This window comes from Monopterus albus, unplaced genomic scaffold (genome assembly GCF_001952655.1).
Source record: "Monopterus albus unplaced genomic scaffold, M_albus_1.0 scaffold400.1, whole genome shotgun sequence".
NCBI lineage: Eukaryota > Metazoa > Chordata > Actinopteri > Synbranchiformes > Synbranchidae > Monopterus > Monopterus albus.
In genome coordinates, this window is record NW_018128280.1 from 225,470 (window position 1) to 245,308 (window position 19,839).

General features: G+C 41.1%; 2 protein-coding genes across 2 annotated transcripts in view; one reads left to right on the forward strand and one right to left on the reverse strand.

Annotated features, from left to right (window-relative positions):
* The window catches only part of LOC109951636 (ryanodine receptor 3), a 171,865-nt gene extending 162,181 nt beyond the window's left edge, over positions 1–9,684 (reverse strand). The window contains exon 1 of the mRNA XM_020586240.1: positions 9,123–9,684. Within this exon, the coding sequence (XP_020441896.1) occupies positions 9,123–9,170 (48 nt within the window). The 5' untranslated portion in view covers positions 9,171–9,684. The remainder of the gene's footprint in view (positions 1–9,122) is intronic.
* Positions 9,685–12,061: 2,377 nt separating this feature from the next.
* Positions 12,062–19,839, forward strand: part of LOC109951634 (formin-1-like) — a 66,388-nt gene continuing 58,610 nt past the window's right edge. The window contains exons 1-3 of the mRNA XM_020586237.1: positions 12,062–12,230; positions 13,286–14,970; positions 19,394–19,560. Of these exons, the coding sequence (XP_020441893.1) occupies positions 13,401–14,970; positions 19,394–19,560 (1,737 nt within the window). The 5' untranslated portion in view covers positions 12,062–12,230; positions 13,286–13,400. The remainder of the gene's footprint in view (positions 12,231–13,285; positions 14,971–19,393; positions 19,561–19,839) is intronic.

A 19,839-nucleotide genomic window follows, 5' to 3' on the forward strand; every position in this document is an offset into this window, starting at 1 on the left:
TGCTTGTTGCTTTGCTGTAGCTCTGTTAAGCTTCTATATAAATTTCCTGAAAAGGTTTAATACTCTCTGTGGTTATTGAGTCAAGTTTGATGTTATTGACATTCCTATAATTTTTCTGAGTTAATACTTTTCAGTGGTAATGGTTAAGACACACATTTCTCTGTGTTTGTTTGCCCAATTCCCAGTGAGTTGGGGTTACAAGTCTTAGTGAGTGTGTGAGGTGGCATACCAGTTCACAGGGTTGACAGAAGGCCCAGACTGAACTGCTAAAATGACTTTTAGACCGCTTCATCAGAAAAGGGCTTATCTAAAATATCCAACTGTTTACTTGTTGCGTAATACCCACTATTCTTTAAATATCCTATCCTTAATAACATCTTAGGTCAACTAAATACTGTGCAAAACAAATATGGTCTTAAGTGTCCAGTGATACAGCTTTTATTGGTTATTTCAGACTAAATTTAACACTTCCTCAAAGAGCCAGAGAGTACTGGCTTATAAAAATTTCTCAGTACAGTGATCTGAGGGTTTAAGGAGGTAGCTGCCACAATAAACTGCAGGTTGTTGTTATTTAGGAGGTTTGGGGTCTTATCCTGAATTAATACCATGAAAGAGGGAGGTCTGCAGGGAACTCTGTTCGCAGGTTCATGGTAGTCAATTACTGAGTGAATATCTCCGTCATACAACCTCAAGCAGTGTTTGGAGCTTTAATATGTTTCAAATATGCCACCTTAGTGTGAGAGGTAAGCTTTATTCCTATGTCCAGGGGTTAGCATATCGTGGCCTTCAAACAATGTCTATACATAAGCGGAAACTCTGAAGTTGGCTGATGCGACAGAACAATGACCCAAAACACCGGAGCAAGTCCATGACAGAATGGCTTCAGAAAAACAAAATCCACCTTTTGGAGTGGCCACATCAGAGCCCAGACCTCAACCCAGTAGAGATGCTATGGAATGACTTGAAGAGAGCCATACATGGGAGATGTCAAAAGAATATGACAAAGCTAAAGCAGTTCTGCCAGGAAGAACGGGCTAAAATTCCTCCTGAATGATGTGCAGGTCTGATCCACAGCTACAGGAAGTGCCTAGTTGAGGTTATTGCTGCCAAGGGGGGGTCAACCAGTTATTAATTCCAGGGGTTCACTTACTTTTTACACTACCATTTTGAATGTTGAATGAGTGTCTTCAATGAAGACATGAAAGATCAAAAAAATGTTTGTGTTGTTTTTGTAGGCACATTACATTTGTCAGTACTCTTGACTTAGATGAAGATCAGATCACAATTTATGACAAATTAATGCAGAAAACCATGAAATTCCAAAAGGTTCACATACTTTTTCTTGCCACTGTATATGCTTGCATGCATGTGTGTGCAGTTATAAGTATCTTAGCTGTACACGCAGGAGAGTGCATTTTTTCACAACACACTCACTGACTGTGCAGGAATAAGGCCCAATAAAGACGGTGATATCTTCTTGACTGTGCTGGTGTGGTGTTACATAGAGGTTGTTAAAGAGGTATGAACTTTGTATGAGGAGGGAAATGCCACCTTTGTCAATACCAGATGAAAACACTGCCACCCACCTAGGATTGGAGGGAGGGGGCATCACTGGATTTTCTCGATACAGCAATTACTGGAGCGCCAAATGCACCAATGTGTGAAGATCCAGCAAATTACTCAATTACACATTTTCATTTGTGTCAATAAGATTCTTTGCCAGTGTGGTGGCACTGGCAGTACCTTGCTATAGTATAATTAATAGGCGTTACATTTTCAAGAGACTGCTAAGTTTTGCTTAAAAACAGAGAAACACACTCGACTTTCTCCTGTAAACTGTGGCCCAGCAGTAGCAGATTGCAGCAGTAAACACTCGTTTAAATGGCTGATTGGGGGCACAGGGGGGATACAGAACATTTGACATAATTAAGGCAGATACCACAGTTTCTTTATGTAGGAAGGGAAGGATTCACAAGAGCAGCCATAAGAGTTTTAATGATGATTTTTATCCATGGTAAAATTTTAGAAACACTGATGTTTCTGTAGTAACAGGGCTGTGGGCTGCACAGCATGGACTGTCACTTGAGAAGAAAGGTATATTAGCAGGAAGTGAAATAATGGATGTGCTACTTCTTTTTGGTTCAAATATAAGCACATTATATTCCCTACATGGTCATATAGTAAATACTGACAGGTGACAAATGAAAGGAAATCCAACATAAAGTGTCTTAGTGTGGTGTTGGGCCACCACATACCACCAGAGCAGCTTCAATACATAAAATATGGGAGGGATGAACACTGTTCTTCCAAAAGATGTTCCCTGATTTGGTGTTGTGATGGTGATGGTGGATATGTTGACTAACTCACCAGTCTAAAATCTTTCATAGGTGTTCAACTGGGTTGAGATCTGGTGACTGTGAAGGCCATAACATATCATTCACATTATTTTCATACTCATCAAACAATTCAGTGACCCCTCGTGCCCTATGGATGGCGGCACTGTCATCCTGGAAGAGACCACTCATTTATTGGGGATTTTTCCTTTTATTCTGTCAACTGTCTGTATATAACTGTCATCACCAGTCATCCAGTTTGATCATGGCAACAGATTCAGATTTGGATCTGTTTTAACTGCTATAAAGTTTTAAATGAGCCTGACTTTTTCACTGGATTTACCGTATGTGGTGCTATTCTTGCTACAGTGACTGGAATTCAAGAGATCCTTAGTTTGTTTTGGGTACAAGGGCAGCAAATTCTGACAGTTTGTTGGAGGATATATTGATGAAGTGCACCCATTCCCAGTACAATTCATCATCAAATGCCTGAGGAATAAATTATATATCTGAGAAACCCTGACAACATTAGGAAGTCTTACTCACAGAAACAAGCATACTGTTGTTTAGATCAAGAAGAATCACTGTAAGCAAAACCCTTCTAGCAATTGTCTTCATATTGTACTTCTGTCACACCTACAAAATAAACTTGATAGAATAGTCTGAGACTCTGAGAAATGTGCTTAAAGAAACAACAGAAACACTTTTATTGCAGAAAGGTGAAATTGTATCCCTGTGACAGCAAAGGCAATGCTATTTCAATGAATCTACCTGCACACGAAGACAAAGATATTACAATATGTACACAGGATGTCTGTCCTGGAAGATGAATCCAGCCACTGTTGCTCTTTGGGAAGTTTCTTCCACTTTCTTTCCTTATCAAACAGTTTTTTTGGAGGGAGGTTTCCTGTCTAGCTTGTAAAGGCCCCAGAGTCAAATTTGTTATGTTTGTGAAGAGCACAGATTTTCTACAACCAATGACTAATGGATAGCCACAGCTTTTTGTAGTAAGTATAGTAGATTTGGTAATACAGCCTTGTATATGTAAGCCAACTTTAACTGCCAAGAAGCGATGGCAAAGAGAAGCGGAGACAGAGATGGGAGATAAGAAATGGCCCTGCTAACTATGGAGGAGGTAACAGCTAACAACGGGCTAACAGTGACTGATGGTGGAGCATATGTGGCAAGTACTAAGTATGTTTTGGTTAAAATTATAGAAAATGGCAGGAGGGGGAAATTGAAAACAAAACCAAAGCTGTACACTACACAACGGCATTACAAATGTACTGCATGATACAAAGTAATACCAGCATCTTTTAAAAATATGGGTTTCTAATTGCTCTCAGCATACATTTATTGAGCTATTGCACAGACTACCATTAGCATAGCAAAGCAATGAATATATGTGCAGCCCTGTCACTGGTGGGCAGCAGACACATCAGTGATGCTTGCTAGATTAACTGCATTGCATTGTTGTTGGTCCAACACAGCCAGCCATGGATATCAGTACGTGGATGGAGCACAAAAGAAGTTACAGAAAACCACAAAAGTGTTATGACTCATCAATATTAGTGCTATTTGTAAAGATAAGGAAAAATAATATATGTGAAGATGTCCAGAGAAACCTTGGTCTGGGTACAACAGATATTTTTAAGCCTTTCTTTATGCAAAAATGAACACATATTATTACACTTTCATGAGTTTTGGGGCTGTGGAAGTTTGTGGGGCATAGATATACTGTACATAAGATTTTGAAAAGCAGTCCAATTACAAATAAAATGTCTTAACTTTTTACTTTGGATTACAGGTAAGCAGACACAAACTGTCAGTACATTTCACTTCAGTGAATCTGGTTTTCATTTAGATTCCAACTAGATATTTACACTAAATACACAAGATGCAAGTCTTCCCCAAAGGTGTCTTCACACTGATGATCACTAATGCTGTCTACAGCAGAGTTGTAATATAGTTTATACTACTTTACTATATTGTATATAGAACATGAAAATGCACCTACTAAATGACAAAATTTTGCAAACTTCAAACTTGAACATCATGCACGCCATAGCTGTTTTCCCACATTCATGACACAAAGGCTATATGTTGTGTCTATGTATTCCCATATACAAAAAGTGCAGCATTTTAGTATAGTATAAGAAATTGCTTTACAATTACCACAACTTTAGATAATGAATTAATATTTGATACAAGTTTTAAGTTAAAATACTGAATATTTCATCTGCTCCAGTATCAGGGTTTGCTGCTTTTGTTACTATGGTAAAACTGAATGCCTTTGGGTTGTTGGGTAGGTCAAGTAAGAGATTTAAAGACAAAGCTTTGGGCTCTGGTAAATTGTGATGGATATTTGTGATCACTGTTAACATTTAATAGACTAAGTGGTCAATTTATTGAAAAAATAATAGATGTATTAATAATTAAAACAGTTTAGCACTAAACTACTGCAACATGATATCTGACAACTTATCCAAGTGCATCCTAGGAGCACAGCAGCATCTCAGTAATGCAGCCCTTTGATACTACAGTTGGTAAACGAATTGAAGGCTGAAGAGAAAATAACAACAGGGTCTTCTTCAGGAGGAAGCTTTCTCCACCACTTTATTAAATATTCATGCTCCGAAACACCAAACAAATCAGGCCTGCTTACTGCATGCCACTGACATTACTGAGGAAATTTCTTCATTTGGTGGCATGATCAATAACTCATTACAACAGCTTTATATGGAGTTGTCTCTGGCCATGCCTGCTGGCTTAATTCCCTGTAAATCACAGACCTATCTGTTCATTCTCAGCAGGCAACACAGAAACATCCTTCTGCTGAAAAACGCTTCCACTTTAAACCTTATGCCAACTTTTCTGCAAGTTTTGGATAGTGCAATATTGAGAATCTCAGGAGTCTCAGTTGATGTTAATGGGAGAAATGAGGGAAATCAATATGGGCTGTAGCAGTACTGTACTGTACTGTATGTGCAGCACAGAAGAACTTAGATATTTTGATCAATGCAACACATTTTGCACAACATACTGTAACTTTGCATTTTCAGTAGCTTAAATGTAACTTGTCCATGAAGAGAATTATTATAATCAGATGTCACACTTGACCCAGACAGTATGTCAAAAATAATCAACTACAGTAATGTGCCTAACTAAAGATGCTGTCATACAGTTTTATCATTAAAAAAAAATCTGACTGCTCACTGCAGATCAAGGGCAACTTGGTTGCCTCTGGGCCAGCATGGAGCTGTTAGACAGGGTGTCCAGCCTCACACACAGGATTTCAAACTGTGGGCAACACAGCACAGACTATACATGTCAATTAGAGCCTGACCAAAACTTCACTCAAATTAAGCTAATTGCAGATAAATCAGTATCAGCATTTATAATAAATATTTTGGGGCACACACACACTGTGCCTGGCATATGGGGGACTGCACCATAAGCATTCAGCTATCAGGGCACCCTGTCTTGGCATTTATAGCTGCATAAATCACTTATGATGAAAGAAATTAAAAGAAAGCCAAAGTTTGTGCTTGAGCACAGTTCAGAGTCAGCATGTGTCAATATGTGTAAGCTATAAAATTCACTATTATCTGTTGCTAAATTAGTTAGCTGTGAAGCTAGCTATGCTATGGCTTGTCAGTGGAGGACATGATAAAATATTGAGAAAATAACTTTAAAAAAGAGATAAAAATGAGGAAAATGTGAGAGTGAAATGAAAAATATGATGAAAGGAAGGAACAGAAGAGCAACGTGGAGCAAAAATGAGCAACAGCAACAAAGGAACAAGAAAGAGAGACACCCAGCAGGGTGCTCACAGAGACAAGAGTGGGTGAGAGGCAGCGAGCGCTGGCACTGATTCCACGAGCACACAGCATTGCCAAAATTAACACTTGTTTCTGATGTGGTACATATTTTCTCTGCCTGTTTTGGCTCATTGCATTACTTCCTCTGTGTTGACAGTCATCCCCTGAATGCAAAGTGAGACCTGTACCTTCACATAAACAAGCGCTGCTGCTGTGCATTAGTCACAGCCCTAGTTTGGCCTTTTAAAAGTTGCTACTCCCACACAAACTGCACCAGAATTTCATATTCGCCTGGCAGTGGTCCGGCATGTGTGTGCACATGCATGGATGATCACAGCATATGTTGTATCAGGTTTTCTGTCAGGGTGGCTATACTGAATGAATTAAACAAAACATCTGAGTGAGGCAAGAACAAAGGTTTGCTACAATTCCCCCTTCTTCTTCTTCATATACTCTCCATCTGCTCTTAGGACAGAATGCACAGTAGGCAAGCAATTCATTTAGAAAACTGCTCTTGCATAATGAGCAGCCTAAGCCATGTAACCATAAGCTGATTATCATTCACTGCACTGCTTATTATGAAGCAACTGCTGTTATAGCTGAAGACATTTCCAAACAGGACAAAGATCCTATGCAACATGCAGCCTTATTAAACTCTCTACATAGCCCGTTGGCCCCTTTGACATAAAACAGCAGTTTGGAGCAACCTTTTCTCTGAGTCTTCTGGCTCACAATCAGCACCGTTCCTCTTCCTGTAACATCAGATTGCCCTCGCCACCTTTTCCTCTCTTTCTTCCCACTGAGGTGGTTTTATGGGTAGCAGCGGTCCAGCAAGGGCAATTTCTGCTCCCACTCCAGGGAAATTACTTTGTGCTGTTAGAGAAAAAGCTGTTTGTGAACTGCTTTATCAAGTTCCTTGACGCCAATAACAGGCAACATTTGGATGCAGCAAGAAATACATATCCTCACAGACCGATCGCCACCATGTGATACATTGTAAGGGCAAGTTTAGTGCCAGTGAGTGTATGCATGTGCTTCAATAAGCATCAGTGTGTGTTTCTGCAGGGCTGTCTTTAGTCCTGTGCTGTGGATAAATGTGTCTCTGTATGTGTGGGAAGGTACATGTGTGTGTCTGTTCTGCTCCTCTACACTGCTTGGACTAGTGAATTATTTCTGCTCTGGCACATCTGGTGCAGCCTGACTGCACCACGCAGCTCCACATTTGCATTCAACACACAAGCTCACTTTTACACACATGGACACCGCGCTCGCTCGCTGCGCCCCCATCCCAGGCCCATCCAGCCTGTCAGCTGCTTCCCTTTGTGAAGGGATGCAACAAGGTGCTATGCCCTTTTTAAAGCAATAGCAGTTTGCCAATAGTCAAAGCCATCTTCCTTCTTCTCCCAGGGTTACATGAGGACTAAAAAATGTTCACTGTAAATCCAACAAATTGAACAGCAAAAGTCAAGCAAGCAAAAAGCTACTAAATCTACAACTCTTAGGAAGCTTGTCAGTAAAAAATCCTCATTGTGGATTGGTGGCATTTGAGTTCACTCCAAGAAAAGAGGTGAAGTGATGCTGAAATGTCAGCGCTTTGTGGACTGGCAGGCATGCTGATGTGATGACCTCTATGTGCTGTGGTTAAAAGGTTGGGGGGCTGCTGGAAGATGAGGTATTCGCTTTTTCTGAGTGAAAGGAAAGGACATTTTAAAGATCACTGCTGTTCCTGGGAAGAGAAAAGCTTTTCGGCACAATACAAACACTGAATTAGTCAAGATGATAACAATCACTTACTGTATGTTGTTTATGCCTGTCTAATGCCTAAAGGCAATGTCGTGGGCCTGTATTGTCTTCTAGGATCCCTTTTAACATTCTGACACTTACTTGTTGGGTATATTATGGCTACTTTGTAAACTATGTGAATGACACTATAAGTGACATAAACATAAGAACATCTATGCTCCGTTTGCCTCAAACTACAGCAGGTTGCACATCTGTGAGCAGATTCATAAAGGGAAACCACAAGCAGCAGTGCCAGTCATATGTGCAACCAAACACCTCCTGCTGTCTCAGGGTCTATCTGGAAGACCTCCAGCACATCGCTCCTTCATCTATCCTAGATTTGTATGTATTCTCATATGGCTCTCAATTTATTTCACCATAGATGAGAACATCATGTCATTTATCTCTGCCAACAGTGGAAACTGTTCCTCTCTGTTCAATTACTGCCAGATATTTTCAAGCTTCAGTATTCATTTTTACTAAGTGGCCAATATTTTCACTATAGTGTGTGTGATACTAGAGCCAAGAAGGGCAAGAATAGTCTACAGCCTGTTTAATCCACAACTGCAGCCTCTTTTTCAGAGCATACAATAGAGCCTGTAGGGAGCATTGTTTATCTGGTTTGGGTGCATCAACACTGTATGTATTACAAAATGCTGATTGCATAGACCTTTGTTGCTACACAGTAACCCTGGGCAGCTGCCTGTCTGTAGGCTGCCATACTGCCACGTTTGAATATATATTACACATAAAAATACATGAGTTCTGAACTCCCTTCTGCAGATTTTAGTGATATTACAAGGACTCCGTTATTTAAAGCTAAATCAGTTAAATCACAGTGCTTATACTGACAACTTTTGTCAAATTGTAGACAACCTAAAACAGCAGTAAGATACACAGATGAGTTTTGCCTGAAAGGGGAAATAATGTTGTCAACTTCCTAAGGCAAAGCCTGCAGAAAAGACAATAGCTGTCAATGAGCGATGCGCAAAACAATCGGGCTTTATCCTCACCTCTAAGATGTGCAAGAAGGCGCAGGGTTATCAAAAGCTATAGGATATGATAACATGTGGAGCGAGATAAGTGATAGGCAATCGACAGTAATAATCCGAAACAAACGGACTACACATATTTCCACAGCCACTGGAGCAGCGCTTCAAGTACAAGCGGCAGGAAATGTACTTACAGTTCTGAGGAACTGAATCTCATCCTCTCCTTCTCCACCTTCAGCCATGGCTGCAAATGAGCCTGGTCAGACCCGTAAAGCCTCCGCTGGCTCCTCTCTCCTGTCGATATTAGCATATAGCCAATCCGCAGCCATACAACGGGGAGACTACCGCAGCCTGTGTTACTCAAGCCCCTGTGCTCGACCCCCGCTCACCGCACAGAGGAGGAGTGTGTGTCAGCATCGGTGGGCTGGAGCATCTGAGGACGGTGTTGCGTGGAAACGGGAAGCAGCCACGTCGTGAAGCCGAGGCACAGCAGCTGGGTCTTTATCTTCGACGTCAGCGACAGACCTTAGTTATACAACAGTGAAAGCGCGAATATTCAAACGCAAGTGTGTTAATTTGAGTCATATAACCCCTATCTGATGGATATCGCTGTGGTTTGTTTTCCTGCCCGGTCTCCTGGCTACTGCTTCCCAGAAAACAGCCAATGTGTAAAAAAGAAATCGACAGCGCGTTTCTACCGGGTCCAGGACATTCATTGTCGATGCTATCCCCAGAGCTGGCCAGATCAGCACCATGGTCAGTGCCCCACTGCATAGACGTCACAGCAGCAGTACGGCACACCGTAAATAATAATGGAAGCTGAGCCATAGCACACACAGTTGATTTTTTGACCAAAGATGGGCATAGTTTAGCATTAGAGGCCACATGTCTCTATACAGAAAAATAGCCTATGTTATCACCACTGTCGACGTGAAAAGGTTATTCATGTGCAAACATGTCAACACATTTTCAGATATTACTTGTATCCCAAATCATAGCCGTCCCTGGTAGGCCAGTGGTTAAGGTTCGAATCAGGGTTGCGTTAGGAAGGGCATCCGGCGTAAAACACATGCCAAATGTCAACATGCGAGTCGTCAGTGTGACGATTCGCTGTGGCGACCCCTAAACGGGAAAAGTGACTTTCCTTACTTGTATCCCAAATCATAATGTCCACGTGGTGTTTGCTATGATGTAGCTAAAGCATTAGGCTACACTGTGGGAGAAAATGTCAGTGAAAAGCTGAGAAAGTCAAGTTTATGTCACTTCATTAATAAAGCCTATTAAAAAGCGGGCGATCACATTGCAGCTAAGCTGCATAACTGGCACTTTATTATACATGCATTTAATTATTTACAACGTTTTGATTGGCTGAATGGTCATTAAAGTATTTGTTAAACGAGATTAAATGTAAAGCCTTCACTAACATATAACAGGGTTAGCACAGGTTACCCAGAACCATATGTGACCACCGCCCAAGCATATATCCACAACTACACTAAATAAACACATATGCTCCTCAGACATGATGTGATGCTGCCCCCTGCTGTTAGTGCTGTGACCTAAATATTACAACTACTTAAGTCACCTTAAAATGTATTCAAACCCTTCACTTTTTGTGCACCATCTCAGTGTAGAATTAATAATTGGATAACATCTGCCATTTTTGACCATAAATCTACACTCTGTAACTCATAATGATAACGTGAAAACTGATTTTTTTTTTTTTTTTTTTTTTTTTTTTGCAAAATGTTTAAAAGTCAAAATCCAAAGTCTCTTATTTACAAAGTACCCTTTGCTGTGGCTCTCCAAATTGTGGCTAGGTGCGTTCTGCTTGCTTTAATTGCTCTTGGAATGTGTCTAGATCTCGACTGGCTATTGACTTGGCAGCTTAGAAAGACACACACCTGTGTAAGTTACAGTATATAAAGAGCCCACACAAAACACTCTCAAGGAAGTGTACATCAATGCTATGATGTACTCAGCTACAAATATCACCGGACTAAAAACATAGTGCTAGATATAAATATGCTTCACGAAAATCATCTTACGAATTGAAACTTGGTAAACAGTTTGCAAAGAAAAGCAGTGATACGCGTTAGCCACCGAGTGTTTCTTAAGAAATGCCGTCAAACCGGGCCTTCAAAGAGCAGGTACAGCACACCTGCATTTTCAGCTCTTCAAAGGACATTCATGCTTCTCTTCAGAAGTTTTCAAAACTTCATACTTTTGAAATATTCAGCTTTATTTTGAAAATCATGCCCCATTCAAATGAATGGGAAAATTCTACTTCAGCATACTTTCAGCTATCAAAATGTTCAGCTCTTCAAGGACATTCATAGTACTATTCAGAAGTTTTCAAAACTTCATACTTTTGAAATATTCAGCTTTATTTTGAAAATCATGCCCCATTCAAATGAATGGGAAAATTCTACTTCAGCATACTTTCAGCTATCAAAATGTTCAGCTCTTCAAGGACATTCATAGTACTATTCAGAAGTTTTCAAAACTTCATACTTTTGAAATATTCAGCTTTATTTTGAAAATCATGCCCCATTCAAATGAATGGGAAAATTCTACTTCAGCATACTTTCAGCTATCAAAATGTTCAGCTCTTCAAGGACATTCATAGTACTATTCAGAAGTTTTCAAAACTTCATACTTTTGAAATATTCAGCTTTATTTTGAAAATCATGCCCCATTCAAATGAATGGGAAAATTCTACTTCAGCATACTTTCAGCTATCAAAATGTTCAGCTCTTCAAGGACATTCATAGTACTATTCAGAAGTTTTCAAAACTTCATACTTTTGAAATATTCAGCTTTATTTTGAAAATCATGCCCCATTCAAATGAATGGGAAAATTCTACTTCAGCATACTTTCAGCTATTTCAGCTATCAAAATGTTCAGCATACTTTCTGCATACTTTCAGCTATCAAAATGTTCAGCTCCTCAAGGACATTCATGCTCCTATTCAGAAGTTTTCTAAACTTCATGCTTTTAAAATATTTAGCCTTATTCTGAAAATCTTGCCCCATTCAAACGTAGTTGTAGCTATACCTTCCTTTTTCCCTCATTCATGCAATTACTAAACTCGGCCTACCTGCAAGCTGCAGCTGCACTGACTCAAAAATGTGGGATGTGGAGAAACAATGAAGCACCAATCACGAAGCAGGGAGCCAGCGGTGAGTTTTCCTATTGGACCAAACCTCCGTCAATGACCACAGTCGAGCCCGGAGAAGCAGTGGTGAGCGTTGGCTGGCTGCGGCACAGAGATGAGAAGAAATGTTTGCCACTTGAAGGGGTAAGAAACTGTTTATGTTTTCCCAACCAATGCTGAACTTTCAGCTGCTGCAGGTGCAGTTGACTGCGACACGCTTGCAGCTTCTTATTCAAAATAGAACATCAAACTAAGGCTGATATGAGGCAACTACGGAGTTTTTATCCATTCATTTTAATTTATGATACATTTAACTAACTATTTGTTGATTTCAGTGGTAAGTGGGCAGGAGTATGGCAGCCCGAAGCGTCGTGATATTATGCTGCCATCTTAACACTGACAAACGCATTCGTGTTTGTTGCAAGGTGACACGAGATTACAGTGGCCAGTGTTATAATGTGAACAGCCGAGATATGTTGCGAATTTATGAGGGAATCATTTGGAGCACAAGTAAAATGTGTTTTGCTTGTAAACGTGTGATGGCAGCCTAACACGGGGCTCTGCATGTGTCGTCACCTTGTGGGACACTGGCATGTTTTATGCGGCAGCTTGAGAAATGTTGATGAAATGCGTTTTAGAAATGTTTTATCTACTTATACAACAATGCAGGAAATGAGGATTAAAATAGAATAGCCTTAGTAAGCTACGTGTATAATAAGAATAACTCAAGATTAAACAACGCGAATTTGGGGTTATTATTTGTTTTAACTAACAAATGCTTGACAGTGAGGTAGCCTGGCACTGCTGGGAAAGAAGCAGTTTGTGTTGTAGTGCTTAAAACTAGTCTTTTGTTGGCTTCCAAACTGCCTGTAGCCCGAGCTCTGAGAGACTGTGCATTCTATCTGGAAATTTTAAAGATTATATTTTATTTTAAACTTGAACTTGTGCAATAATACAAAAAGGCTTTTTGGAGTCAAGAAGAAGCTCTAGCAGGGCATGCATCCAGAGTCAGCCTCATTAATCTAATCAAATCAAATTTTATTTGTATAGTGCCAAATCACAATAAAATTCATCTCAGGACACTTTACAAAGTAAGGTCTGGACCTTACTGTTATCACTATTATTACATAGGGAAAACCCAACAAATCCCCCTTGAGCAAGCACTTGGCAATTAATGTGTGCTGCATTGTCACTAACAGAAAACAGCATCTGGAGAGGCCAGGTGATGAATAGCCAGAGATCCTCCTCTGCAGCCTGAACCCACTCACTCAGTCTGGGGGCTGACTACTTACTCGGAGTGCTTAAGTAATTAAAATGTCACCCATCATGGAGGGCACACACACTATCTTGCTCCTGTATGCACCCATCCCTGAGCTAAGTAACACCAGCCTGTATTTTCCCAAGAGGTGCGCCCCAAGCTTCAAATACAAGAGCCGCGCTTCTCACTCAGCAAAGGCCAGTAATGACCATGACTGGGGGAAGCAGGATCTCACCATGTCCGAACAAAGAAACCAGACTTCTGACTCCTCAGGTAAACAACTCATCTCCCAGCAGGCAACAAAGAAAGCTGCTGCAAAGCTCTGCTGGCTGGCAATGGAGCACCACCAGTTGCTGGCAGATCTCTTATCACTGTGTGAGGATTGCGCCAACAAGGTCAGGATGGGTAACTGGGATGGGAAACTCCAGGATTACATTCTCATTGGAAGTCATGTTCTCAGCAGCAGAAACTGTCCTTTCTCAAGGTCTCCAGAGCATAAGAGAGCTATATCCAAGAGCAAGAAAATGAAACAGTTGGGAAGCAGGAAGCTTTTCGGTGTTGAGGATTTTCTACCTGGCAAAATTAAAAAGACTGTTAGGGATGGAGCTTCATATATTGAGCTTCCTGTTCAGAACAGTGTGTCTGCATGTGCAGCCCCAGTAGCGACACAAATCCCAGGTACCCCGACCTCTGTCCATGTCTCTGACAATCCAATGGCTGGCTCTTATGTCAGCGAAATTGCTAATCCTGTCCTGCCAATGGAGGAACCCTTCCAGATTGCTTGTGAAAGCTTGGACTTCACTGTGGACAACCAGAACTTTGACCCTGACATGGATTTTTATAATGACTTCTCAGAGTATGATGGTGAGCTGGGTTACCAGTCATCTTCTTGCAGCCTGATGGAGGGTCTAACCCGCCGGGAAAGTGGGAGTAATCTTCGACCAATAAAAAGGTTTGATTCTCCGACTGAGACATTATCTGAGACTGCATTAGCAGTCAAGACGGCCCAGGACATGTACAATGAAATCAACCAGAGGTATATCGGAGTAAGGGTGGTGGCCAAAGTGCAGGATGTGGAAGGGAGAGTGCAACATGTTGGCCATACAAGCTCAGATAGATCAGGGCCTACCATGCCACATCCAGGGACTAGCAGCTGCCAGCAGGGATATGGAGAGTTGATAAGCCCAAATAGAGACCAGCTGCTGGGAATCAGTGGAGAAAAGACAAGTAACAAGCTGTCTGAGGGGCTACAGCTGCCCTTGTTCAACACTATCAGTCCTTCACCCCCAGCCAGGTCCCACACAAAGAGCCCCTCTTCACCTTCTCTCGCTGGGGTCTTCAATGCATCTTTCCCCTCCTCAAACAGCCTCCAGAGTATGTCTCCAGTCCTGTCCCCTCTGTTCTCCAAGCAGGAAAGCCCGCAGCTCAACCACCGCATTGTATTGCTGTCAGACAATGATGTAGCTCCTGATCGAGACAGCTCCAGTAACACAGATGAGCCCAGAATCTTCACTGAGGTCATCAACAAGAACGGAAACAAGCGTACCGTAACACGTCTAGACCTGAACCTCAGCAGGTGGCCAAGCAACTCCAAGTGGAATTCCTCCGGTAACTCAACAACTACAGGTGAGTCTTCAGAAATCACATTGTTCCTACACTACTTTGAACACACTGATTTATGTTTGAAATCCCTGCCTTGGTATAAACATTGACATCAGTGCTTTCGTCATTTCATTAACATGAAACATTTGTCAGAATATGCCCTTCGTCCAGCATCAGTGATACTGGATTTTGAAAAACAGAACAAGAAAAGATTCCTTGAGAGAGATTATTTGTGTGTCAGACACGTTGCTTGAGGTGGTTGTGGAAATGCTCTAGTAATTACTCTGTAACTGACAAACATTTTATACAAAGGGAGTTTTTACATCATCACTTCAACTGGTATTTATTAAACTCACTGGACTGAAAAGTAGGCATTGTTTTGCAAAATGTCTTATGCTGGCCTGTTTGGTTTTGAGTGCCGTGTTTTTGTCTTCGCTTTGACATCTGATGACAAATTAAAAACTACCCAGCACAGTTGTATAAGGGGCAAGCAGGGCCTGAGAATAGTGTGACCCATTTTATCTCTTTAAGTGCTGCAGGGGAGGCAGAGATTAGTAGGAGTATCCCAGACCAAAGGCTCCAAGTTGACCAGGGTTCTCATGAGGACAGTGCTGACTGTGAGAGACTGGCTATCACTTACCTAAGTTCACATCCATCGAGTTCACAGGAAGCTGACAAAGGGATTTAGCAGGCACAAGGGTTATAGAATGAAGGATTAGAATTTTCTTATTTACAGAACTCTTTTTAGTCATTATATAATCTGGTTTATGCCAAATTTACAATGACAGAATAAATGGAATTAAACACTCAAAATTAATGTTTGCAAAGCCACAGTGATTATACAAGTGTGACTTTTTATCAGTGACCACTGACTAGTCTTTCTTCATTTTCCAGCTTGTATTTAGTTCATTTGATCATGTGGGTCTGTGCCCTGTTGCACGTTGAGCAGAACAAGAACTGAATGGCAGAAGTTCATACAGCTTTACTGGAATCACTCCAAACTGCACAATCCCAGTTGATGCTGTTGTTGTTGTTCTGATGCTTTGAAAAGGCCTTACTACGTACGCTTGCCCAGGCTCGTGATAACAATGACATGAGCAGCACTTTTTCAGCATTAATTTAAATGTACTCGGTGAAAGTAGTGAAGTCAGGAATGGTCATTTTAAAAGTAACTGATTCTCTGGTTTTCTTCATGTGCTAATGTTCCTGTACTGCAGCCTGTGTAACAGAATACCACATGACTTTTGTAAAGGTGTGTGTATGTGTTGTACCTAATGTCTGCTAATTAGTTTGTCTTAATGTTTTTGTGTAGCATTTTTTTCTTATCAGCTTTTTGACTAGAATACTATTTTACAATTGAACAAAAACTTAAAACTTGCAATAACAGATTTTTCTGGCCAGTTAAGCGGCAACAGAAACAAGGTCTAAGCAAGTTTGTAAGGGAAACTGTGGATTTTTAGAGTTGTTTGTTGTTGAAAATGGCTGCCTGTGGTTGGAAATGATGAAGAGAGCAGTGATGGTGAACCAAAACAAAGTTGTGGGCCATAAAACCAAAACAATCCACTAGCAGAAACAATAAAACTTATGTAGAGCTGAGGGAAAATATAATGTCCAGTGACGACAATCTGTTGGGTTTTTTACTACAATTGTTCACAGTGACACCTAATAATTTTTCCATTACTATTATGAAAATACTGATTGTAGAGGCTTTAAAAAACTGTTATCAGGCCAATTGGCCATACTGTATGCGTCTTGAGCTCATTCTCCCATTACCTCTCCCTTCCTTAATTCCCTTGTTATTTTACTGTTTGACATAAGGCAGGCAAAACCGTAATCAGATTACCAAATATGTTGCACTAAGGTCATATGAAACTGATCAGTGCAGAGCGAGGAGGTATCACCCCCCTAGCTGTCATTCAGCACAAAGTGCACTGCCATGCAATGTTGTTCCATCTAATGCAGATAAGGACCAGCTCTATTTGGATAATGAAGTGGATTCTGCCAAAACAGGCTAACAGAGCTTGTTGCTCAGAGCTGTATGCCAAATACTGTAGAGAAACAGAGCACAGGTCCTTCTAATTTATTGCATAACTTGTTTTCCTTAATAAATTACTTTTCCACACTACCGGTATACAGTGGACAATAGTGGGCGGATTAACCAAATTTCCTGTCTTCTAGTCAATGACCTGCCAGACCCAGTGAAGACACTCCCTGTTCCTTCAGCTTTCAGAACTGCATTTGAAATAAATAATGACTATGAATATAAAGTTGGGCTCACAGTATCACTGAGTTTGCACTTGTAACTGCATCTACATGGACCTCAGCACTGACCGCAAAACCATTCAGTCAATCAGCCAGTTTGAGAGCTGTGCACAGCCAACAAGCCTGTGTAGAAAAATGGCCATGACAGGCACAAATGCAGCAGGGGGATTTATGAAACCAGCATTTTTCACGATTTAAATAAAAGTTAGTGATCCTCCTTTCTAGCTAAAAGCAATGGAGGTATATAAATTGACAGTATTTGGTGGATTGGTGTTGCCTTGGTTGGGATGATCCAGTTAATAGTGCATTACTTGGTGTGAAACCAATGGCATTCACCAGACAAACTCAATCCCATCTGCCCCTTGTTCTCGAAGTTGTTGACACTGTGATTCAGTATCAGCTCTTAAAACAGTGGGGAGGGAGATTAAATAACAATAAGCACCAAGGTTCCCCCAGAGGCAGTGAACCTAAGCTCAATATGTATGTGCATGTGTCTGTACATATTTGCATGTTTGTTATTACTTTGCAGTGTTGCACGTTAATTCTCTAGGTCATATTTCTAGCATACAGTAGTGACAGCAGAACTTCACTGCAGTGTGCACATGCATTTCTTCTCCCTGTCCAGAGGGTGGCAGTGTGGACCATCGTAGCCACACATAATGTACACAAGCAAGTGCTCAAGATTATTTAGCCATGAATAGCAATGTTTTGGGAGGTGTGAAAGAACAAACTCATATCAAGAGTTGCTTACAAATCAGGAATTGTGGAGAGACTGTTTCTGATCAGTAGTTTCTCTCCTTGGCCCAGACTGAGCTTAGCTTTGCATTTGGAACCATCCCAGCCTATAGTCAACAGTTCCCACTGCAGGACCGTGCAGTGCTGCTTTATCATAATGAAACGTTATTAATCTAGTCTTACTTTTTTCCTGCTCTCAAAGTCCCAGACAACTGGGAGGACTGCAGGCATCGCTGCTGTCTTATAATGACTGATTGTGGCAGAATACAGAAGCTGAATTTCAATGTTTATACTTTTCCACATTTCAGTGAGCCCCCAATCTAGTTTTCTTTGTGTGTGGGGGAGGGTGTCAGCAGTAAAACTACATGGCTTCTTTAGGGGTACTTGCTACATACTGAGGTGATGGAATATTTTAGCATCTCATTGAACAAGAGGTGATGTGCATTTTTGTTTCTTGCCCAAACAGGTCAGGGTGTTCTTTTACAACTGGAGGAATATGAGGTCATCAAGCTTCAAGATCTTGTACTCTCTTTGTCTCCTCCTTGTTCTTTCACCTCACTGTTGCTCCATGTCCCTTAAATTGTGCTTTGTTGGCTTTTTGCCCCTTTTTCTTGCATCACTGCTTCTTAAGACGGTGAGTGTAGGTATCAAGGTATAATATATGATGTTTCTGTGCACATGACAGACACTCCCATACAATATCCAATTAAATACCACAGGTGACCTTCACCATATAAGGCACCAAACAAGGTAAGGACTGCTTGGAAAACGAGGCTAAAACTGAATAAAACCTCCAACAGGTACTTTCTTGCGCTCTGTGTCGTTTTGACACAGTGTGCTAAAGATACTGAATTTATTCGGTGCATTTTCAAGCACCTTTTAAAGTATATTAAGTGCAAACCTAGCCTGAACCAGCAGAACCTTCCTCGTGCGATGCCCCGAACAAATTACATGGTGTTACCCTCAGTACACAGGCTATTGCTGCGAGTACTAAGACGGGGAGAAAAGCAATTTCAACAACACCTCACATGGTCAGGAGACGGCATTCTCACCCACTCTAAACTAAGGTAAAGTCGTCTATTTCTTCTCCTACAGAGCCTTTGGATGACAAAATTTGTTTTTGAGACACCTGCTCTGCAGCCATTTTGTCTTACTGGATCAGTGTGGCTTTCTGCTAGAGTTAAAAGAAACAGGGTCAAAAAAGTGCAGATAAAAAATAATTGATTCTACTTCTACACAGGAGTCTCTCTGACTAAAAGATTCTGATGCCTGCTTTCTACAAATTGTGTTACCCGTACAGGTTACAGAGGAAAGCAGCCTGCCTGCCTCAGTCCATGCTGATTGTAACACTTGATCAGACCTCCTGTGCTGCTGTGTTTTTCCATGCTCTAATTCTTTGCATAACACAGTGATAATTACCTTGCAGTTGTGTGTGTGTGTGTTTATGCAGAAGACTCCCTCTTGCGTCAGGATGATATTTGGATGCTGGATGGCGATGACCCTCGAGAACCCCTTTCCCGTGTTCCACACCCTGATCACCTGGACTTCCTACGCATCACACCACCTGAGGATGACCTCATCGGGGACACACCCTACTATCCCAAACTGGATTGCACGGTGAGGGTCCTCTAACATGAGCAGTACAAACACTTAAAGGCTAAAACCAGTTGTAGCACATATTTTTACATTCACAGCAGTGCACCATCTTCTTTTCCCCTCATGTGACTCATGGGTATTTCTCTCCACTTGGGAATTTAACCAGCTGATCATGAAGTCTTAAAGATGGCTTCACAGGTCATGGATTCTAATTTGTGGACTGGGGTTTTATAATCTTATTTGGTATAATTTAGGTCACAGGGAGTAATACATGTGTTTTCCCTGTTGCTACAGTGCAGA